General features: G+C 43.7%; 1 protein-coding gene across 3 annotated transcripts in view; it reads right to left on the reverse strand.

Moving 5' to 3' along the window:
* Positions 1 to 25,218, reverse strand: part of SYNE2 (spectrin repeat containing nuclear envelope protein 2) — a 799,865-nt gene that overhangs the window by 45,644 nt on the left and 729,003 nt on the right. For all 3 annotated transcript variants that reach the window (XM_029598126.1, XM_029598125.1, XM_029598127.1), the window contains exons 104-107: positions 23,703 to 23,865; positions 15,067 to 15,254; positions 14,218 to 14,368; positions 481 to 663 (exon numbers count right to left, since the gene is read on the reverse strand). In XM_029598126.1, coding sequence (XP_029453986.1) covers positions 481 to 663; positions 14,218 to 14,368; positions 15,067 to 15,254; positions 23,703 to 23,865 — 685 coding nt within the window. The remainder of the gene's footprint in view (positions 1 to 480; positions 664 to 14,217; positions 14,369 to 15,066; positions 15,255 to 23,702; positions 23,866 to 25,218) is intronic.

The following is a 25,218-nucleotide window of genomic DNA, read 5'->3' on the forward strand; positions in this document are numbered from 1 at the left end:
AATAAAAGCCACATTAAGTGGGGGGACCTTTTGGGTCAGTTTGGAGCCAGAGGGAATGGTGTTACTGGATCATCTATGGTGGCTCTGCCTCCCAGGGGCGGATTGGCCTATCGGGGTATCAGGCATCCCCCGGTGGGCCGGTCGCTCTAGTCACGTGGTCTGCCGGTCGCGGCCATGACAGAGCCGTGCTCAGCAGACCACGTGGTATCTCCCGGGCCGGCCGTCATTGGGAATCCGCCCCTGCTTATGTCGCAAATACATTTTTTTCAATGTCCTGACCAATAGATATTTATCAGTTCTTATTGTCTCCAGAATCAATCCTTTTACGACAATTGCTTTTCAGGAAAACTCTAATATCGGGTGCTATGCAACAAAGAGAGGACCAAAACAACGGAGGTAAGTCTGCTCCACTGAGCGTAAGAAGCCTCACACACACTACAACAGCTGAACTGTAGAACAGCATTCTGTCTGCGACTGTACCTTCAGTCTCCTTAGAATGGCAGTCACTCGTTTTTGGAGATTATCCCAGCGCTGATTGCCTTCATGTACCATTTGCTTGAGCTTGCTGGCCGAGTCTGTACGGTTCTCTCGGGCAAGGCGCCTGTACTGTTTATTGATTAGCTCCAATTGAGTGAGCCGCTCATGAATTTGCCGTTGGAAAGCCTGTCGTGGAAGTTGATAAATTTTCAATTACTGCCATTTTACAATTTGAATTAAATGAGTTATGTACATGCAACATGAATCATGCAAGCAAAGCGAAAAACGTTTGAAAGATTGCACCTCAAAAATCAAGTGAAAATGTACGTATTTAAACAAATGAATATCAATTTAATAAACAGTATCTCTTATCTTCATGCATCCACATTCCCTTTCTTTCCTCTCCTTCCCAAAAAGGCAGTCACGTGCATTCAAAGTGGCTGAGCATCAGCTCTCAGACTGGCAGCACCTCCCAGCCTTTCCTCAAGTTTCGCGCTGTTTTCCTGGCACATGGTTACCTTAGCAGTGTAAAATATTCACAGGGCCAGAAAAACAAGGAGGTTCATTTGGAGGAGTAAAGGGATAGTGGAGGTTCATTTGTCAGCCTGACACTCAAAGCAGAAACGATGTCGTCGTATCTGACTTGCTTCCTTGTTGTATTGATGTAACAGGGGAGAGACTAAAGCTATCCAGTGCTACAGGAAATCTGCATGTTTAATTCAGGGCAGGGTTTGAACTTCTCCTGCTTCACAGGAGAAGGCTTGGATGGAAACACAGCAGGTCCCTTGGATACAAGGCTCCCCCGTACATGCATACCCATAAACAGGAGGGCTTAAAAAACCCTAGCTTGCAGGCTGAGGGGAGAGAGAAAGGGGCAGCTCCGCCTAACAGAGCTCAAACCCTGAAACTGGGTACACGTTTACTTTATTCCTTTGTAGATGTCTAACTGAGGAGAAGCTGTATTATTTTCTTCCCTGTTTTGTTGCCAAGGGGCTCTACTTTTGTTCTGGTGCTCCCCAAGAAGCTGAGTCTGGTTTGACCTACGAGTCACTGTAAATCTATTTGAATTGATTCCTGGTGTGGCCAAGTTGGCTTCCTTGCACCCATCCCCAGTCTATCACAACTGAAGCTGTGTCTTCTTCCTGCAGATTCACTCGCCTCTATAAGCTTTTATTGCTTAATCTGAGCAGGGGCGGATTGCAGGAAAATATCAGCCGGGGGGGGGGGGGATTTTTTTTTTAGAACCAGCCCACAGGGAATCTGACTTCCTCATGTGCTGTCCCTACAGCACGAGTTTCAACAGCTCCCAAAGGCTCACTCCTTGACAGGTACATCATGTGACTTGGAACCTGGCAAAACTGCGCCAAAAAATCTCACACACAGATTTCACATTCTTCCTAAATAACTAAGTAGTAGAGTGCACCCTATACTAGGAGAAAACAAACAGAGCCGCAGTTCCCCTTCCATCCATGCAATTGATTTGGCTCCCCGCAAGTTTGGTTACATCTTTAATATATATATCCTGGTTTCCTGGTATAGTGTTAGTTGCTTGCCAACCAATCAGCTCTTGATTCATTTGCCAAATAATGAGACAATCAAACTACCAGCCAGTGTCAGGCACACACACACACACACACACTCTCTCTCTCTGAAACAAAGACACATACAAATTCTGTTGCTCTCAGTATGTGGGTGTGTCTGTGTCTGAGCAAGAGAGTGTGTGTGTGTGTCTGTGTCAGAAAGATTTTCACCCCCACACACACTCTAACTCAAAGTAGGAGTATGGATGGGGAGAGCCACTGACCCAAAGTAGCACAGCTCCAGATGGACTCCTGCTTTCCCACATGGAGCCAATACAATCACAGCTAATGTAAGAATATTAGGCACCATAGATGAACTTTACAGCCTTACACCCCCCTCCAGCCCCACCCTCCCCATAAACAATTAATATTTATGCATTTATAAATAATTTTACAGGAAGAAGGATATCAAAAGTGCAGTCTTCAGAAGTAAAAATATCACAATATGTATATTACATTTACATGTGCGGCTTACTGCCAACCAGAAAACCCTGCCAAAAAAAAAAAGAGACATGGAACCCACATTGCTCTTCAATAAACTAAAAAGCCATGGGATAGGAGGTGTTGTCTTGATGTGGATTGGTAACTGGTTAAAGGACAGGAAACAGAGTAGGGCTAAATGGTCAGATATACTAGTGGAAAAAAGGTGAATTGTGGCGTGCCCCAAAAATCTGTCCTGGGATCAGTGCTGTTCAACCTGGTCATTAATGATATAGAAAGGGGAATGACGAGTGACGTGAACAAATATGAAGATTATACACAAATATTCAAGATAATTAAAACACAGGCAGATTTTAAGGAACTACAGAAGGACTTTGCAAGACTGGAGAACTGGGACATCTAAATGGCAGATGAAATTTAATATGGACAAAAGCAAAGCAATGCACATAGGGAAAGATAACCCTAATTTTACATATACAATGATGGATTCTGCATTACAAATAACCACCATTGTTTATTTCAGTGAGTATCCCCTAGTTCTAGTTTTACTTGAAAGGGTAAATAGCTGTTCCTTATTTACCTGTTCTACTCCACTCACAGTTTTGTAGTCCTCAATCATAACCTGCCTCAATTGTCTCCTTTTTCACTCATAAGAACATAAGAAATTGCCATGCTGGGTCAGACCAAGGGTCCATCAAGCCCAGCATCCTGTTTCCAACAGAGGCCAAACCAGGCCACAAGAACCTGGCAATTATCCAAACACTAAGAAGATCCCATGCTACTGATGCAATTAATAGCAGTGGCTATTCCTTAAGTCAACTTGATTAATAGCCGTTAATGGACTTCTTCTCCAAGAACTTGTCCAAATCTTTTTTGAACCCAGCTACACTAACTGCACTAATCACATCCTCTGGCAACAAATTCCAGAGCTTTATCGTGCATTGAGTGAAAAAGAATTTTCTCCGATTAGTCTTAAATGTGCTACTTGCTAACTTCATGGAATGACCCCTAGTCCTTCTATTATTCGAAAGTGTAAATAACCGAGTCACATCTACTCGTTCAAGACCTCTCATGATCTTAAAGACCTCTATCATATTCCCCCTCAGCCGTCTCTTCTCCAAGCTGAACAGCCCTAACCTCTTCAGCCTTTCCTCATAGGGGAACTGTTCCATCCCCTTTATCATTTTGGTTGCCCTTCTCTGTACCTTCTCCATCTCAACTATATCTTTTTTGAGATGCGGCGACCAGAATTGTACACAGTATTCAAGATGTGGTCTCACCATAGAGCGATATAAAGGCATTATGACATTTTCCGTTTTATTAACCATACCCTTCCTAATAATTCCTAACATTCTGTTTGCTTTTTTGACTGCTGCAGCACACTGAACTGACAATTTTAAAGTATTATCCACTATGATGCCTAGATCTTTTTCCTGGGTGGTAGCTCCTAATATGGAACCTAACATCGTGTAACTACAGCAAGGGTTATTTTTCCCTATATGCAACACCTTGCACTTGTCCACATTAAATTTCATCTGCCATTTGGATGCCCAATCTTCCAGTCTTGCAAGGTCCTCCTGTAATGTATCACAGTCTGCTTGTGATTTAACTACTCTGAATAATTTTGTATCATCTGCAAATTTGATAATGTCACTCTTCGTATTCCTTTCCAGATCATTTATATATATATTGAAAAGCACCGGTCCAAGTACAGATGCCTGAGGCACTCCACTGTTTACCTTTTTCCACTGAGAAAATTGACCATTTAGTCCTACTCTCTGTTTCCTGTCTTTTAACCAGTTTGTAATCCATGAAAGGACATCGCCTCCTATCCCATGACTTTTTAGTTTTCGTAGAAGCCTCTCATGAGGGACTTTGTCAAATGCCTTCTGAAAATCCAAATACACTACATCTACCGGTTCACCTTTATCCACATGTTTATTAACCTCTTCAAAAAAATGAAGCAGATTTGTTAGGCAAGACTTCCCTTGGGTAAATCTGTGTTGACTGTGTTCCATTAAATCATGTCTTTCTATATGCTCTACGATTTTGATCTTGAGAATAGTTTCCACTATTTTTCCCGGCACTGAAGTTAGGCTCACTGGTCTATAGTTACCCGGATCGCCCCGGAGCCTTTTTAAAATATTGGTGTCACTAAGTTCCGTGACACCAAGACACTTAGCCAGGTTTCAGTATTAATTTTCATTTCTGTTTAGTTTCATTATATTCGTTTCATTTTTTATCTTATTTTATCTTTTCCCGGTTCTTGATCCAAGTTACATCTACCTGTTTGATGTAGTTGCACTCTTTCATGCGTGTTTTTAACGTTATAATGTAAACCAAAATGATATGTAACATTGCTACATGAATTTCGGTATATAAAAATGTTAAATAAATAAATAAAATATTGGGGTTACATTGGCCACCCTCCAGTCTTCAGGTACAATGGATGATTTTAATGATAGGTTACAAATTTTAACTAATAGATCAGAAATTTCATTTTTGAGTTCCTTTAGTACCCTAGGATGCATACCATCCAGTCCAGGTGATTTGCTACTCTTTAGTTTGTCAATCTGGCCTACTACGTCTTCCAGGTTCACAGTGATTTCGTTCAGTTCGTCTGACTCATCACCCCTGAAAACCATCTCCGGAACTGGTATCTGCCCAACATCCTCATTAGTAAACACGGAAGCAAAGAATTCATTTAGTCTTTCTACAATGACCTTATCTTCCCTAAGAGCCCCTTTAATCCCTCGGTCATCTAAAGGTCCAACTGACTCCCTCACAGGTTTCTTGCTTTGGATATATTTAAAAAAGTTTTTATTATGAGTTTTTGCCTCTATGGCCAACTTCATTTCAAATTCTCTCTTCGCTTGTCTTATCAATGTTTTACACTTAACTTGACAATGCTAATGTTTTATCCTATTTTCTTTAGATGGATCCTTCTTCCAATTTTTGAAGGATGATGTTTTGGCTAAAATAGCCTCTTTCACCTCACCTTTTAACCATGACGGTAATCGTTTTGCCTTCCTTCCACCTTTCTTAATGCGTGGAATACATATGGACTGTGCCTCTAGGATTGTATTTTTAAACAATGTCCAAGCCTGTTGAACACTTAACCTTTGCAGCTGCACCTTTCAGTTTTTTCCTAACTATTTGCACAATCAAGTTATGGAATTCACTGCATAACTGAATTTAAAAAGACAAGTTCATGGAAGCAAAGTCCATAATTATTAATCAGGTGATTCAGGGAAATCCACCACTTGTGACAGGGAGGCAGCAGCAAGATATTGAATCTACTTTTAGGGACTGGCCACTGTTGTGAGACAAGATGCTGGGCTTGATGGACCCTTTGGCCTGCGCCAGCATGGCACTTGGCCTGGACCTCTGAAAGCTTTGGGTGAACTGAATTAAACTTTCAATACAGTAAACCTCCACAATAAAATAGCTCTAACTGCCAGTATGCAAAGAGTTACAATGCTATAAAAATGCAACACGATAAATATTACACCAGACTCTAAAACACCAATACACCTCCTATTGGGAAAAGAAAACAAGACAAGCTGACATAGATCCCTAAACAAAAGCTGCATGCTAGCAGAATACTTCAGCTCTGTTACATATGCAGAACACACACAGAATAAAAAGCCCATAAGGTATAAACAGAAATGTGTAGATAAAAGCTGAACTGGAAACTGCAACAAGTCATGCAAGAATGGAAAAACAGAATCACGATGTTTCCTCATAAAATAAACAATAAAATTTGAAAAAATATAAAACTTCAACCATAATAGTAAAACCATGCAAAAAAAAAATGTTTCAAAACAGCTGACAAACAGAACATCCAGTAACTGGGAACCAAGAAAATATTTTAAAACAGCAGACATTTAACAACATCTAATATTTTAAACTAATAAGGATTAAAAATCCCACACTCTTTATACCTGGGAACTTATGGGGTAGATTTTAAAAGGAGCACACGCGCGTCCATGTGCGTGCAGTCCCTAGTGCGTGCACATGGATGTGCCGATTTTTTAAAAAATTTAATCTTTAGTGATATTTTCAAATTTTAAACAAAGTATCGATTTTGCACAGTAATATGGTATTTCACTTAGAAATTTCATAAAACAAAAGGATAACAAATATAAGCAATATTATTTCCATTTTAACTATCCATTAGACATCAATTTAAATTAATGAGGAAATAGGCATAACTCTATGTATTTTATTACGCATTTACAAGGAAATCTTAGAAAATAAGTTGCTCCCTAAAGCGAAGGCTTCCTAGTGCAAGGCCAAGAAACCTTTCCTTCTCAACTGTGTGGATTTGGTCAAGTCAGGAAAAATCCTGATTTTTTGACCCATAAAAGGAATATTGAATTTCTTGAAATAAGACCGCATAACATCACTCAGCTCTTTCTCGTTGAAAAAAGAAAGCAACAGAGTGGCTCTTTCCGCTACTTCATAAGTCGATGCTTCCAAAAAATCAAGTTAGATTCTCTAAATCAATCGTAGCAGCCTGCATTTGTGCACTAGCTCGAGTGGGCAGAAAATAAACTTTATCCAAGGGGGGGAGGGGAGAACCGATTCAGACGTATAGTCTAACACCTCAAAGAAATATCTTTTAATAGTAACACGTGGGGCTTCTCCCACAACCCTAGGAAAGTTTAAAACTCATAGATTTAGGTGTCTCAAGGCATTTTCAATAAATTCTAGTACCAAGGAAGACAGGGTTCAGATCCTTCTGACAGTCCTCATATCTTGGGCAAGTCACTTCATCCTCTACTGCCTCAGGTGCAAGCAGATTCTAAGACCTCTGGGGTCAGAGCAGTGGCAAACCAAGGATCTCCGGTGCCTAGGGGTCAGAGCAGTGGCAAACCAAGGATCTCCGTTGCCTAGGGGTCAGAGCAGTGGCATACCAAGGATCTCCGGTGCCTAGGGGTCAGAGCAGTGGCATACCAAGGATCTCCGGTGCCTAGGGGTCAGAGCAGTGCCATACCAAGGATCTCCGGTGCCTAGGGTCAGAGCAGTGGCATACCAAGGATCTCCGGTGCCAATGGTCAGAGCAGTGGCAAACCAAGGATCTCCGGTGCCTGGGGTCAGAGCAGTGGCATTCCAAGGATCTCCGGTGCCTAGGGGTCAGAGCACTGGCATACCAAGGATCTCCGGTGCCAATGGTCAGAGCAGTGGCAAACCAAGGATCTCCGGTGCCTGGGGTCAGAGCAGTGGCATTCCAAGGATCTCCGGTGCCTAGGGGTCAGAGCACTGGCATACCAAGGATCTCCGGTGCCAATGGTCAGAGCAGTGGCAAACCAAGGATCTCCGGTGCCTAGGGGTCAGAGCAGTGGCATTCCAAGGATCTCCGGTGCCTAGGGGTCAGAGCAGTGCCATACCAAGGATCTCCGGTGCCAATGGTCAGAGCAGTGGCATTCCAAGGATCTCCGGTGCCTAGGGGTCAGAGCACTGGCATACCAAGGATCTCCGTTGCCTAGGGGTCAGAGCAGTGGCATACCAAGGACCTCCAGTGCCTAGGGGTCAGAGCAGTGGCATTCCAAGGATCTCCTGTGCCTAAGGTCAGAGCAGTGGCATACCAAGGATCTCCGGTGCCTAGGGGTCAGAGCAGTGCCATACCAAGGACCTCCAGTGCCTAGGGGTCAGAGCAGTGGCATACCAAGGATCTCCGAGGCCTAGGGGCCAATGCATTTGTGAGCCTCCCCTGGCCCCCCCCAATCCTCATAGTAATGTTTAAGGTCATGGAAAGTCAATGGCATCTCTACACAGAAGTATCTGAGGGGGGAAAGTCAAAGTGACATTTCCATACATCTCACACACGTTCTCAGCACGGCTCCCTGCCTTTAAATTGGTTATTAAATAGATGCCAAGCAAGTCCCAGTTTCAACGTTCTAGTTAAACTACGAAAATGATTTGCTAGCCTCATTCAACTAATTCCATATGGATATGAGAGTGAAGTCTGGAATCTCTCAGAATGTCAGTATAATTCCTGCACCCCCAGTTCTGTAACACACTGTGCAGCCACAGAAATTCTCCCCAAAATGGGGTTTGGATGTTTCCCCTTACAGCTCACCGTACAAAATAATATTTTCAGATTCTGGTGTCACCTCAGTGACAGCGGCAGAAACACCTTCCACTGCCAGATACATTGTGAAGTAACACAAAAGCCCGCAAAAATGACACTCAAAAATCTATACAGCAAACCTATCATAGTTTAACAGCAGTAACATCAAGGACTCAAACAGCAACCCTACCTGTGAAAAAGCAGCACTGTAAATATTACACTGGGTCCCAGAATACTAATGCACCACCTACTAAGGAAATGGAACAAAACTGATTACCTCAGACTCCTACACAGACTCTGGTCACATGTACAGGACAGGGACAGACTCACACCAAATACTGAATAAAGGACCACAGAACACTGTGGGAAAAGCATAAAAATAACTTTCAATAAATACCTAAATAACCAGAAATATGCAGATAAAAACTGAAATGAAAATCCCAAGAAGTCAGACTGTCTACAGTGTAACAATGGAAAAACAGAATCACCATTCCTCATAAAACATCAAACCATAACATCAAGAAACATAAATCTTTAATTATAATAAATAGCAAAGCCATACTATTTTATTTATTTATTTATTTAATATCTTTTATATACCGACGAACGTTGGGAACATCTCGTCGGTTTACAGAGAACAGAACTTAGCAACAGGCTTTACAATTTTCACATGATTATAAGAGGAACAGTAATAACAATAACAATAACATACAAATAATAGGGTAGCTAATACAAGTAATAATCAACTAAGTGGGATACATGGTTGGGGTTATCCAAAAAAAGGGGGGGGCAGGGGGATTCTGATAAAAAGGATGGACATAAAGATTTGCAGGAGGTATATATTTGTATATACATTTGTTGTCGAGGAATATATACACGTTTATACACTAATAATATATACACCAATAATATATACACTAATAAAAGAATAAATATTTCAAAACTGCTGACTAGAATAACATTCAATAATTAAAGTCATATACTTTTTTTTTCCCAATTTCCTAAGAACCAATACAAAATTTCAAACACTAGACATCAAACAATGCCTAATAATTAAAACTAATAAGGATAGGACTTCTGGTGATGCTATGCATGTGAAAGGAAGCAGGATTGCTTCTCCCAAAAACTGTTCCTTTTAATCGTCTGTCCCAGCTTAAATCAGTGAAAATTGCAAATCTTATCCTCTCGGATGACCTATGGACAAATTTGTTATAAAACCGAGGTGGGTGATAAAACCGCTCGTGCAAGAGAAAAAGAAACTTACAGGTAGCAAAGATGGTGACGGAGTCAAAGCAGACGCTCCAAAAAAGATTGTGGCAGTTGTTTCAGAAGATATGGTGTGAGAGATCTCTAAAACTGTGACAGCAGCATTAGACAACCATTTGAGTAAGCTTCAGTCAGGCAAGGATGAAATTTGAGAAGGCTGAGACACATGGCCAGAGCATTGCTCCAGCTGAACAGAGAATCAGGCTGCAGGAAGAGAGGTCGGACCACATGAGCCAGCAACTTGCCGAGTTAAAAAAAGAAAATGCGCTTCTGCTTGATAGATTGGAGAACAGGGGAAGCAGAAACAATGGCAGGCTGGTGGAGTTCCCTGAATGAAAGTTGATAAGTTAATACAATTTTTTGAAGTGATACTGCCAGAGGCCTTGGGGGCCTGGATGTGATGTTGACCCCGACTCCAATTATTATTTGTGAGAATGTGCACCGCGTGGGGCGTAAAAGAGAGAATACTAGTTGGGCACATCCAGTGATGGTGGAAAACTAGGCTTTTCAGGGAATATTAAAAAAAAATTGCTGGTTGAGTCTGAGGGAAGCAAGCTCCTTTTGTTTACTGATTATTCTGCCCGAGTGGCTGTGTAACGAAAAGAATTGACCTCCGTTTGCTCTTAACTGTTTAAAAAAGGAATGTAATTTGTTTTGTTGTTTCCCTGCAGTTTGGAGATAAAACTCATTTTCTGCTCAGGAACGAACAAGTGACTGCATTTATGGAAGGAGTGAGGCAGACTGCATAATTGCTCTCAGTGCATTATGGAGAAAGCATGGATCATGTACCCTCCAGCTTTGTTTTGCTGGAAGGAGAAGTTGATACAGGTACGATCGGCTCCTGCAAGTTGCATTACTATCTTCTAAGTGGCACCGCCATCTTGATTTTTGAGAGCGCTGTTAACAAGCATGGGCGAGACATGATTTTGTTTTAGTTTTTTGTTCCCCCCCCCCCTAATCTTCACTTCATCAGCCAATAAAAGAACTAGTACCTTACCTTTGGTTTGCATGCATTATAAGTGTGGTGGAGGGTACTCTAGTGCAACTCTGGTCTACTGGAGCTGTTGGCCCTAATGAGAATTATCTGAATGCCATCCTGCTTTCATATTTTTTTCTTCATAGCTGGCTATGTGTACTTTTCATTAGCTTAATTTGGATCACCAAGACTATACAAGTGAGACTGGAACAGATGCATAATAACTGAGCTGAACATATGTTTGTAGATTAAACAAATTGTGGGAGCAAGATCTGATAACTGTTTTGTAGGAAAATGCCTCTGTATCGCTCCATTGTGAGACCGCACCTTGAACACTGTATACAATTCTGGTCGCCGCATCCGCATCTCAAGAAAGATATAGTTGCACTGAAGAAAGTGCAGAGAAGGGCGATCAAAATGATAAAGGGGATGGAACAGCTCCCCTATGAGGAAAGGTTGAAGAGGTTAGGGCTGTTCAGCTTGAAGAGACAGCTGAGGGGGGGATATGACAGAGATGTTTAAAATCATGAGAGGTCTAGAACGGATAAAAGTGAATCGGTTATTTACTCTTTCGGATAATAGAAGGACTAGGAGGTACTCTATGAAGTTAGCATGTAGCACATTTAAAACTAATCCAAGAAAATTCTTTTTCACTCAATGCACAATTAAACTCTGGAATTTGTTGCCAGGGGATGTGGTTAGTGCAGTTAGTGTACCTGGGTTTAAAAAAGGTTTGGATAAGTTCTTGGAGAAGTCCATTACCTATTAATCAAGTTGAAATTAGAAAACAGCCACTGCTATTACTGGCATCAATAGCATGGGATCTACTTGTAGCCTGGATTGGCCACTGTTGGAGACAGGATGCTGGGCTTGATGGACCCTTGGTCTGACCCAGTATGGCAATTTCTTATGTTTTTATGTTCTTAACTCTTAAACTTTCTTGTGCATTCCAGATGAGACTGCCTGAGTTCTTTCTCTTTTTGAATTTTCTGGTTTGGGATAGGATGTGACTTATGTTGTCACCTACAGGAGGAGGGCCCCCCACCCCACCCCGGGCGGATCCTCTAGAGCTGTGGTTCTCAACCTTTTTTCCGTCATGACACACCTGATTGATGATGCTCGCGTGCGTGACACATTGCATACTACATTTAACAGCTATACTAAAAAAGAAATCCTAAATGTTATTTTATTGTTGAAAATGATGCAGGAGAAAGATAACATTCTTTAATTTCAGTAACAGCTTATAAAATATTATTAAATGTTATTGTTTTCACAAAACTTTAATCTTTGCTTACTGCAGCAGTGAGAAATCTGGGACGGATATGCATATGCAGCTCAGTTTTTCGATACATACAAACTCTCATGCATTTCACTGTGAACCTCAGGAAATTCTGACTTCTTCTGAAGTTTTTGCAGAGCAGAGTTAGGAAATGTTCCCCTTTTAACTCACCATACAAAAAAAATACATTCAAATTCTGGTACCCCCTCAGAAATAGTCCTTCAAAATCCCTTCCCTGCCTGTGAAATAACATGAAAACCAACTAAAAAGACTTGTAGAAATTATATAGCATACAGCCATACCATAAGAGCACTAACACCCAGGACTTGAACAGCAGCAACCTTACCTATGAAAACGCAAGACTGCAAATATAGAACCTGTACACTTACTATTGGAGAAACAAGGCAAGCCAGACTGCTCCAGATCCCTACACAGAATCTACATCCTAGTTAGCAGAATCCCTCACCTCTGTCAAACATGCAGAATGCAGATTAACCCTTATCTAATACAGAATAAAAGACCATAAATTATAAACAAGCCAAGCATAAGAGAAAAACTGAAACTCCAAGAAGTGGGGGAGAGGGGGAGGTGCACTGTGATGGCAGGGGCGCAGGGTACAGCAGGCCTGCAACATTTCTGGCTTGGACTGGTGGTGGCAGTGACTGCCAGGGTTGAGGGAAAAGCAGCAACCGGGAGTGGTGATGAGAAATTTTAAGCATCAGCTCCTTCCTCTGCACTCTCCTCAAACAGCAAGCACATGTGGCTGTTATGAAAAGCATAGAGAAAAGCGCTAGCCTTGTGAGTTTTAATAACTCAGGGTTAGCACAGAAGACGAGCAATTTTGAACGGGGCTGCTGGGTTCAATTTTCTGCTCCCGGTGGGTTCCTGTTGTGCTGCCTCTCTTCTTTCTTTTGCCACTGGTGGGATGGGGGTCCATGGGTAGCCACACAGGCCTCCCTGCAGCAACACTTATGTCAGCCATCAGCATCCCCCCTAACAATCTGGTGCCCAGTGGAATTGGACTACCCGGCGGTAAGCCACTGGAAATACCTACAAGTACCTGAATGCAACTCGCCTTGTGCTTCCAGTAAAAAGGTGTGAGCTAAATATAAGTTAATTTAAAAAAATAAAAATGTCTAAACTTTTTAAAGAACAGCGAAAACACTTGTACAGTGAAGACTCACAATGTGCATAATCAGCAGAAAATCTGAACTAAACGTCTTTTAAGTAACCATTCTTGTGGACCGTTTTACAGAACCTCACATTATGTTAATCTCCATTTTAAATGCTCAGCACGTGCCTGTTTTCTGTGTGAAAAGCCTATATAAGAGACTACCTTTATTTAAATATTTATTTTAAAGACTTACATAGCCTGCCTATCACCAATTCCAAGCAGGCTGTGTGTTGGAAAGGAGTCTGGATTCCTTTGGAAGGATTATTCTTTGGGGCTGGCCCAGTGCAAGTACTGTGCTCTGCCATATATGGGGGACCCGACAGCTCGATTCCTGGGCCCAGCTTTCAGTCCTTGGGCTAGCCAGGACTGCTGCACAGGCAGCATTCGTAGCTGCTGGGAGGGAGTGCCCGTCATCGCTCCTGACCAGGCTCGCAGGAAGGAATGGCACGTTGGTCACGTTCCAGAGACAGCTGTGGTTTGTGGACCCCGGCTTAGCGCTGTCGCTGAGTTGAGAGGAGGGGGTGGGTGGGAATATAAAAATAGGAGGGACACATGAAGCCTCAAGGTGCTGTAAAGTATCAGAGGCTGGTTCTGATTGAGTTGAAGCGGAAAAGTGAAAGAGGGAACTGCTGAGCCACATAAAAAGAAAAATTACAAAATGTCTTATCCTTCATAACTGTGTTTAAAGCATTGCTGTGCGCAGGACATGTCACAGCGAAGGAACTACAGCACCAGATTTCTGGATAATTCTCTGAGCCACCGCTTCCGTTTAGGCGTGTTATATTAAAAAGAAAAAAAAAAGGTAATAAAATATAAAGGCAAAGGAAAACCTCTCTTGTAACTGAAAAATGAAGACTGAGATAGACAAGCTGGGCAGAAATTCAGGATGGTTGAGATGACATGATGCAAGCTTAGAAGACAAACTGCAAAGCAGAACTCAGTACTAACCTCAAACTTCTTCAGCTCTTCCTTGGCATTGGTGTACAAGACTTCTGCAGAGTTTGGGGATGCTGCTGTTCTTTCTGCTGCATTTAACCAGTCCTCAAAGCGTGAATAATCATCCAAAAACTTCTGCCACAGCTGCCAGGTTTCCTCAATTCTGTCATGGGGGGGAAAATATATAGTGGCACATATGTTTAAATACTCAAATTTTCTCAACTTTGTTTTCCATTTATTTCTTATTAGCTGATTTCTTCTCTCATCTAACACACTGCTTGAATAACCAAATCTGTGAAATTGTGAGTGAACAGGTGCCATGGAAAACATTTACTGCATTTCCCCACACTGATACGTAGGCCCACTGGACCGCTGAGTGCAGCTGTAAGGTTTTCATCTGCACTTTCTGTACTAGACATTATGTACATCATCTTTTAAGCCCAAACAAACATCTTAAGATATTTATATGCAAAAATGCTTCTGTGTATTTTACAAGCACATTCCAGTGGGGAAAATCCTGACTTCAGGCATCAAAGAAATTAAAAAACGATAAAGATTCCATTTCTTCCCAACCGGCCATAGAGTGGCACTGAAGGTAAACCTTGTGGCAGAGTTTTCTCCAGCCCTTAGGGCCAGTAAGGATATTCGTGCCACCCAGGCATACCACCAGGGATGACATACAGAGTAAAAAAAAAAAAAAGGTACGAAAAGAGACTTCATGAGTAATGGATTATTATTAGCGTGTTGCCTTTTCTTTGGCAGAACTGAAAGAATGATTATAAGTACTTCATTTAAATTTCCAACCAAATGAGTGGAGGAATGAACTGGGCACATTTGGGAAGCAGTGAAAAAGCTGCTTACTTCATGCGCCTCTGCATAGACATGGTACAAATGCTTCTCCACCGTCTATCCAGGCTCCTAGTGGTCTGTTGGATAGAATCGCACTCTGTCTCATTAGCGCAAGCATCTGAGTCGTTCAAAAGACCTTCACAAATATGCAACACAGAAGCAACGCCCGCACTGTGCTGCTCAATGTCCTGCTGCAGATCCTAAAACAAACCAAAAAGAACAGTACTTCAGGGAACAACTCAAAAATGTTGATAGGTTGTTTGGTTGAGGAGAAAAAGCAACAGAGAACAGTGCATGAATAAGATTTTATGGACACAAAACACTGATGTGCATAAATAGTGACCTTTCGCTTTCATATTTTATTTTATTTTTCCTGGGAATTTCAACATTACAACCAAAAAAATTAGCAGAGAAATAATTTTGTTATAACAGGGGAAAAGAGCACTCATATTTCCTTTGATTTTTTTTTTTGTTATAAAATTTTTTTTTTGTTAAATATATTGAAATTCCTAGAAAAATTAAAAATAGATTGAAAATGAAGGTCCCTAAGCATAAAAAAAACAAAAAAAAACCCCCAAAACAAATGCACAACCTTAAGTAGAAGTGGTCTCAGAACGCCAACGGGCCAATCTAGTCTCTGCACCCCTTTCCTTTCTGTGAATTAAGCAATGGCAGGGAGCAGAACTGCCCTGCTGAGCCATAAAAAATAAAATTCCACATGTTTTTAAAGAGTTCTTTTTGGGTGCGTTATTGATCCCTCTTTACCATTTTTTTTTTGGGGGGGGGGGAATTTGAAGAAACAAAGGGGACCAGAACCAGCTCTAAACTGGCACCCTTTGCAAAAACTGAAATGGGCGCCAACTCTGGCACAGCAGTCCCTCCTTCAGAAGTGGCTCTGGCATAGAAAAACCCATTTCAACACCCCCCCCCCCAAATACACATATCACTCTGCCCTCTGCTCAGCACTGTCATCCCGGCATCCCCCCCCCCCCCCCCGTCTCTTCCCTTTCTTGCCCAGCAGCATCCCGTTTCTTTTTCTTGCCTCCCCTCCTCTTCCTCTCTGCAAGCTGATCCTCCATCTACCACTACAGACAGAAGCTTCCTTTCCCCTGCACAGGATTCCTGAATCTACCGCTCGCAGGCAGCATGTGGAAGGGATGCAACGGCTCCCCCTTGAGCAAGGCGCTCCGTGCACTCGCACAGATTGCACACCCCCCCAAAACTGGCCCTGAAGGGAACCCACACTTTAAAGTTGACTAGCTTGAAAATAAATGCCCCCCCTAAAGATTCATATTGCTAAAATATAGCATTACACATCCTCAGAAATAAAAACATTTTTGAAAGCTATTTTTCTCTACAACATGGGGAAGGGGGGGGGGCCTTTCTATCAAGTACCACACACTTAAATCTGCTCTGGTATTGCCTACTAGGTTTGTCAGGAAGGTGCTGGGGGAGGAAAGGTCTCTTTCACAGGCTCAGAACAGAATGGTTTAGCGCTGCATGGGAGCAAGTTGTCATGTGGCAAGCTTCAAATTACACAAAAAAATGACTTTTCAATAGTTTATTTTCTCCTTCAGTGTGTGTATACAGTACTACATGGGCAGTTTACCTAGCAAATTGACTTTTGAGGTGGTTGTAATGAAGTCTTGTTTGAAAGAAAACCAAATCGATTTTATTAGTAGTCAAGAGTACAATGTTGGACTACTTGCAAAGTTCCTTGCGTTTATCTATAGAAAGCAAATGTTGCTTACCTGTAACAGGTGTTCTCACAGGACAGCAGGATGTTGGTCCTCACATATGGGTGACATCACAGGATGGAGCCCAATCACAGAACACTTTTGTCAAAGTTTCCAGAACTTTGACTGGCCCCTACTGAGCATGCCCAGCATGGCACTAACCCTGCAGCCAGCAGGGGTCCCCCTTCAGTCTTGTTTAAAAGCTACAGGCAGTGCCGAAAAATAAAATAAGAAAACGTAATGGACCCAACACCGCGGGGCGGCGGGCGGGTTTCATGAGGACTAACATCCTGCTGTCCTGTGAGAATACCTGTTACAGGTAAGCAACATTTGCTTTCTCACAGGACAAGCAGGATGGTAGTCCTCACATATGGGTGAGTACCGAGCTGAGGATGTCCGAGAAATGCACCAAATGTACCCAGGTGTGCAAGGCACTAGGACTGGGATAAAATTTGGCCGAGGGCATCCTGAACCCTACCGGGCAGGCGGAAGGGTGTTGGTACGTCAAGTTGTGAATAGGTTACGAAGGACAGACTGGCCGAAGATGGAATCTTGTCTTCTGGCTTTGTCCAAGCAATAGTGGGCTGCAAAGGCGTGGAGAGAACTCCAGGTGGCAGCCCTGCAAATATCAGGAAGCGGCACGATCATAGGTGTGCTACTGAAGTCGCCATGGCCCTCACAGAGTGTGCTTTAACACGGTCTTGAAAAGGAATGCCTGCTTGCTGATAGCAAAAGGATATGCAGTCCGCCAACCAGGAAGAGAGAGTCTGCTTACCCACAGACTTCCCTAACTTGTTAGGGTGGAAAGAGACAAACAACTGAGTGCTTTCCCTGTGGGCAGCTGTACGGTCTAGGTAGAATGCTAGAGCCTGTTTACAGTCAAGGGTATGCAGAGCCTATTCTCCTGGATTGGAATGGAGCCTGGGAAAGAAGGTAGGTAGCATAATGGATTGATTAATGTGAAACTCCGATACTACCTTAGGCAAGAACTTAGGGTGAGTGCGGAGTACCGCACGTTTCTGCAGGAGTTTAGTGTAAGGTGGATAGGAAACTAGGGCCTGTAATTCACTAACTCTGCGAGCTGAAGTGATTGCCAGAAGGAAAATCACTTTCCATGTGAGATAGCGAAGATCACAGGAGTGAACAGGCTCAAATGGTGATTTCATGAGCCGACTCAAAACCAGGTTGAGGTCCCAAGAAGGGGCTGGAGGACGCAGTGGAGGCTTGAGGTGAAGCAAGCCTTTCAGAAAATGTGTTACAAGGGGTTGTACTGATATAGGAACATCCCAGATACCTTTATGGAAGGCGGCTACCGCACTGACATGCATTCTGATGGAAGACGTTTTTAGACTTGACTCTGATAAGTGCCAGAGATAGTCCAAAAACTTCATCAAGGGACTGAGAAGAGCACCATGACGCGAACCTGCTCCATTTGTTAAGAGTAAGCTTTTCTCGTGGAAGGCTTCCGTGAAGCAATCAAGACATGGGAAACTGGTTCAGAAAGGTTAAGTGGCTGAAGGATTAACCTTTCAACATCCATGCCGTCAAGGACAAAGCGTGAAGGTTGGGGTAGCGAAGGCACCCGTCGTTTTGAGTGATCAGGAGTGGGTCCTTTCCCAAGGGAATGTGCCTGCGAATGGAGAGATCCTGCAGTATTGGAAACTACACTTGGCGTGGCCAGTGAGGTGCTATCAGGATCATGGTTCCCTTGTCCAGACGTAACTTCACGAGAGTCTTCGAGAGAAGAGGAAGTGGAGGGAATGCATAGAGTAGACCGGTTGCCCATGAGAGGGAGAATGAGTCTCTGGGCTGAGAGTGTTTGCTGCGAATGAGAGAGCAGAAGTTCTCTACTTTGCGGTTTTGAGGAGACGCAAAGAGGTCTATTTGAGAACATCCCCATTATTGGAAGATGGAGTTAGTCACCGAGGGGTTGAGAGACCACTCGTGCGGTTGAAAGATGCGACTCAGCTTGTCTGCCAACACATTGTCCACTCCCAGCAAGTAGGTGGCCCTGAGGTACATCGAATGGGAGAGAGCTTCCACCCATATCTGTGCAGCTTCCTGACACAGAAGGAAGGAGCCCGTGCCTCCCTGTTTGTTGATGTACCACATGGCCACCTGGTTGTCCGTCTGGATCAGGATAATTTGATTTGAGAGGCAATCCTGAAATACCCTGAGAGCATATCTGATTGCTCGAAGCTCCAGGAAATTTATTTGGTGTTTGGCTTCCTCTGGAGACCAAGATCCTTGTTTCTGCAGATTGGCTACATGGGCTCCCCATCCGAGGTTGGAAGCATTGGTGGTGAGAATTAATTGAGGGTCTGGAGCCTGAAAGAGCAAGCTGTGGTGGAGATTGATCTGATCTTTTCACCAGGCTAGAGACCGACGGAGTGAGTTGGTTACGTGGACAATGGTCGACAGGGGCTGAATGCTTTGAGTCCATTGAGACCTTAGAGTCCACTGCATGACCCTCATGGCCAAATGGCCCACTGGTGTGACCTGAACTGAGGACGCCATGTGTCCCAGGAGGATAAGAAAGTGGTGTGCAGTCGCGGAGTGCTGAGACTGCAGCTGATGTGCAAGAGACACGAGAGTGATAGCTCGTGTTGAGAAAGGAAAGCCTTTGCCTGCAAGGTGTCCAAGTCTGCCAAAATGAACGACAAGGTTTGAGATGGGACTAAAGAGGATTTGTCGTAATTGACAAGAAATCCTAATGAAATTAGAGTGTGTAAGGTTAGATTGAGGAACGACAGAGCAGCTTGCTGAGTGGGAGCCCTGATTAACCAATCATCTAGATAGGGGTAGACGTGAACACCCTGAGTCCTTAGGAAGGCTGCAACCACTACGAGGCAGTTCGTGAAGTCTCATGGCGCAGACACTAGGCCGAATGGAAGCACTCAGTACTGGTAGTGCTTGGGGCCTACTAGAAACCTCAGGTATTTGCGATGAGATGGAGTTATCGCAATATGAGTGTATGCGTCCTGGAGGTCGAGAGAGCAGAGCCAGTCTCCTCTTCGTAGAAGAGGAAGAAGCGAGCCTAAGGTTACCATTTAGAACTTCTCTCGCTGGAGGTACTTGTTGAGAGCCTGTAGGTCCAAAATAGGACAAACGCCTCCCGATTTTTTGGGGATTAGAAAGTACCGGGAATAGAATCCTAGGCCCTGCTGAGAGTAGGGTACGGGCTCTATTGCCTTGGACTGGAGAAGGAGGGAGACCTCCTGATCCAGAAGGATGGAGTGATCAGATGTTCTCCACATCAGTAGAGGTGGGGAGTCCGGTGGCACGGAGAGAAGTTCAGATGGTAACCTTGAGCAATTATCGCCAGTACCCACTGGTCCGAGGTGATTGAGTGCCATATGTTGTTGAAGTGGTACAATCGACCTCCCACTGGTATGTGAGGCAATGGAAGCTGGCTGCTGCTCTCTAGGTAGAAGTCAAAAACATGAAGCAGGACCTGGTTGAGGAGCTGCTTGCGGTTTTTGTTTCCGTGTCTGACGAGACTGGGCTTTTTGAAAAGGTCTTGTGGAACGGGATCTGGCTGGAGGCGGGTAGGACTTCTTCGGGTGGAAGAATGACTTTTTAGAGTCCTTTCGGAAGGACTGTTTTGAAGAGTAGTCAGAAGGTATCAGAGAGAGCTGTCTTAGGGTCAAGTTCCGCCACCGTCAGTTGAATCTGTTCTCCAAACAGATTATCTCCTACACAGGGTAGGTCAGATAATCTGTCTTGTACCTTAGGGTGAAGGTTGGAAGACTTGAGCCAGGCCCATCTCCTAGCCGAAATAGCTGTTGCAGATACTCTAGTAGCAGTATCAAAGATATCATAGGATGATCTAATCTCATGCTTGCCTGCTTCAAACCCTTTGTTTACTAGGGTTTGGAGTTGTTCTTGAAATTGCTGAGGCAGGGAGTCTGTTAAATCTTGTATCTGCTTAAAAATGACCCTATTATATTGGGTCATATAGAGCTGATAAGCGGCAATTTGGGAGATGAGCACTGATCCTTGGAAGACATGGCAACCAATGGCATCTAGAAACTTCTGTTCCTTGCCATGATGAAAAGAAGTGTGAGGCATTGATCTTTTTGCTCTTTTCTGTGCGGATTCTACCACTACAGATTGGTGATCCAATTGAGGTTTTTGAAAACCTGGAGCTGACTGCACCAAATAGGTAGTGTCAGCTTTTCTGTGGACTGGAGCAATGGAGCCAGGATGTTCCCAGTTCTTCTTGAGGAGATCCAGAAGAACCTGGTGGATAGGGATGGAGGATATTTCCTTGGGAACATCCAGGAATTAAAGCAACTCCATCATCTGATGTCTATCATCCTGTTCAGTCTGTAATTGGAAGGGAACCAATTCAGACATTTCCTTCACAAAATTTATAAAGGAAAGGTCCTCTGGAGGAGAACGCTTTCTACTTTCAGTGGGTGAAGGTGGTGAAGGCAAATTTCATTTATTATTTCATTTATTAAAATTTATTAATCGCCTAACACTTAAAAGGCCTAGGTGATGTACACAAATACATACATAATAAAAGCAAAATAAAAATACAGACAAATTTTAGCTTCACAGAAACCAAAAAGCAAAATACCAAATATTAATGGTAAATAAATGTCATAACAATATCAAACCTATCAAAAGGTTAATATTTTAGACATCAGAGCATAATTCCGAAAATGGAATCTCAATTATTGGCTCATCATATTTACTTTAAACAGGCAGATTGAGAACATTCATACCGCTTTATTAATCATTAAACGCACGATGAAGCAGATATTCCTTGAATGATGTTTTGAACTTTTTAACGTCATCCAGAGATCTGAGGTCAAAAGGAAGAAGATTCCATTGAATGGGTGCCGCTATAGAGAAAGAAGTCTCCCTGGTACTGAATAATCGTGCATGACGAATTGAGGGAATCTCTAACAGGTTAAGTTGTGAAGATCTCAAGCATTTAACCGGATTATAGATTCGTAACAAAGCATTGAACCAGAAAGTGGAGTCTGACACACGGAGCTTGTAATCATCGGTGTCTGGGGAGGAATCATCAGTCCAGGTATCATAGGGATCAACACCTGCCCCTCTAGGAGCTAGAGGGGGACGGGGTGGTGGGATACCCGAGGGTCCTGGTCTAGGCTCCAAAGGATTAATTGGAGGCACCGATGAAGGCATCGAAGGCGCCTGCAGGCGTATCGGCACAGATGGTGGGATGGGTGGTGAGGGACGTATCGGCATCGAAGGCGGAGTCAGAACTCCCGATGGAGGGATGCGGAACGGTGTTTCTCCTCCCGATGACAAAGTAAGCGGAGAGGGCACTGGAGCCATTGGTGACCCGGGATCCATCGGTGGAAAAGCGGCAATGAGCGCTTCCATCCTGGAGAGCAGCGGTGCCAACGCTGCCTGAATCGGGTCGGTGATCAGTTCCGCAATCGGTACCGGTGTTTGTGCCGGAGGAACCTGGAGTTGTTGCATCACCTTGTCGATGGCATCCTGAACCATCCAGTCCAGTTCTTCTCGGAGACCTGGAGCAAGCAGCCCCGGCTCCGGAACAGAAGATGGAGGCAGAGGCATAGCCGGAGGGACCACCGTTAAAGGCGGAGTCGCGGCTCCCGATGCCCTTTCGGGTGAGGGTTGCCTCAGTGACCCGGTCGCCGAAAAGGTCGGTGCCTTTTCTGGACGGGTTTTCTTCGACGGCGGCTCGGACGATGGCGAGGTCGATGATTTCGCTCCCTCCATGGTCCGAGACTTTCTATGCCGGTGGCGATGTTTATCTCTACGATCCCCTCGGTTCTGAGGGGGAGTAGAGGGTGTCGAAGGCCGAGATGTCGTTGGTGCCGGACGGTCACCGGCCGGTGGTCGATGCTGGCGCGAAGTTGACGGTGCCGGTTCTGACAACGTCGATGCAATGGACGGAGTCAGGGTTTGAGAATGTAAGAGAAGTTCCATCTTCTCCATTCTGGCTTTGCGACCTTTTGGTGTCATTAGGGCACATTTGGTGCAGGTCAAGACATCGTGCTCTCATCCAAGACACATTACACAGACTTTATGGGGGTCTGTGATGGACATGGTGCGATTACAGTCCGGGCACTGATGAAACCCTGATGCCATGGCAAAAAATTGAGCCGAGGTACGGTCGACGGCCAGTAGGCTGTGAGGGCCAAACTCGACAGTAATAGACGGAAAAACGTGTAAAAACTTACCGGAGTACTGCGGCTTGAAAAAGTTAAAAGGAGGACCCCTGTGGGGTAAATTAACTTTTAGTAATTCCGTGAGGAAAATTCCTATCAGAAATCTCTGCAAAGCTCCTTAACTGCGAGGCTACTGCTGCACGGAAAAAAGAAGACTGAAGGGGGACCCCTGCTGGCTGCAGGGTTAGTGCCATCCTGGGCATGCCCAGTAGGGGCCAGTCAAAGTTCTGGAAACCTTGACAGAAGTTTTCCATGATTGGGCTCCATCCTGTGATGTCACCCATATGTGAGGACTACCATTCTGCTTGTCCTGTGAGAACATATTTTTCATTTCAGAATGTATTATGTGCTGGAATATAAAGGAGGAACATAAGGAATCTGAGAGAAAAGAAGACAAGACCCTAGCCCAGAGACTAGGCTTTTCTGGTCCTTAAGAGCCACAACTGTCTGTTTTTTTGAGGGGGGCAGGGGAATAATTAAATCTACAAATTAAACAGGATCTTAAATTAAATGTAAGCAGATACATCTGATGGATATTAACAGTGTGGTTATCTCAAGGACCAGAACTGCCTATCCCAACAGCTCAACATACATCTTACTTCACAAAGAGCCTGATTCACTAAAGTTCTCCCCCCCCCGCCCCAATATACACACAGTGGGAGAGAAGACCTTATAGAACAGGACTAAAGCTTGTTAAATTTCTCCCAGATTCCCAGGGCAGTCCTGCTCCCACCTGTTGTTCAGCAAGTTTCTTCTTGATTTCTTTGTCATCACATATATCATAGACGACAGGTTTGGAAAGCTCAGACTCTATTCGAGCCAGCCAGGTGCGAAGGTTACTCATGTCTTTGTCTAGCTGCTGTATATGAACTAAGGTCTCCTTCAGTTTCTTCACTCTAAATGCAAAGACAGCAAAAAAAACAAAACAAGAAAGCCCTTAGCAATGGAAACAGTAACACTGGTAAAGATTTAGAAGGCACATAAATGACCAGTCATATCAATTCTACAGCGCCTCTCGAGGCCGATATTCAGAAGCCATTTAGATGGATAACTGAAAAGTTATCCGTCTAAATGGCAAAGCAGTGATATTTAGAGCTGTATGCAGCTAAATTCTAACCATATAATTTAGCCACATAATTTGTGGGCGGTCTGGGGGCAGGTGGGAGGCATTTCAGGATGGGCCAGAATTAGCTGCATAAGTTATGTGGCTAACTCTGATATTCGGATATATTATCCGGCTAACTTTAAAATAGCCAGGTATATTCAGCAGCGCAGTGCACCACCGAATATCCTGGTTACGTTAGCCAGATAGGTACAGCCGGTTAACTTTAATTACCTGCTCCACAGCTGAATATTGACTCCTAATTTTTTTTTTATTTTTTTAAGAGGGGATTTAATTAAAGCAAGAGAGGGAGCATGATGCACCAGTCTATTCCAAGCATAAGGTGCAGCCAAGTGGAAGTCTATTCCACTCATAGGGTGAATTAGCCATAATGCCAGGGTGACGTCATCAGACAGCGCAACACAGACCCAGCTCTTAGAGCTCAGTGAAGACTTCACTGAACATGTGCAGGAGCTCCTGTGCATGAACACTGACTTGTGAGCACCTCAGTATCTTCCAGAGTTTAAGTTTTAGCGAGGGAGGTGGGCGGGTATTAAGCATAGCTAATTCATCCTGCTGTCTATAGAGAACCCATTTACAGGCAAGCAAATTTGTTATCTCCATTGACAAGCAGATATGAATTAGCCATATCATGCATGGGGAGTCCCAGGCTGAGGGTTGCATTGCAAGTAAAAACTGAAACATACAAACAGGTCCTCACCAGTGGAGAGTGGGCTACTGGGAGAACAGGCTACACAGAAATGCTTGTCTAAAATTACTGTCTCCTCGGGACTTGCTGTCTAGACAGTAGTGGGCTATGAAGGTGTGAACAGATGACCAAGAAGCAGGTTTGTAAATGTCCTCAATAGAAGTGGCTCTCATTTGAGTCATTCTCACTTGATGAGCCGTACCAGAGTCTGTAATCTATAAGCTAGCTAGTGTATGTTTAATAGTGCGCTATACTATCTGCTAGCCAATTCGATAGAGTTTGGTTGACAACTGCCCTTCCCAATCTATTGGGATCAAAAGACAAACAGCTAAGAAAATTGACAGTGCGGTTGAGTCCTCTTTAGTTAGTATGCTAGAGCTCTCTTACAATCCAGGGAGTGAAGGACATGTTCGCCTTTGTGGGCATGGAAAGAATATA

This window comes from Rhinatrema bivittatum, chromosome 4 (assembly GCF_901001135.1).
Source record: "Rhinatrema bivittatum chromosome 4, aRhiBiv1.1, whole genome shotgun sequence".
In the NCBI taxonomy this organism is placed as follows: Eukaryota; Metazoa; Chordata; class Amphibia; order Gymnophiona; family Rhinatrematidae; genus Rhinatrema; species Rhinatrema bivittatum.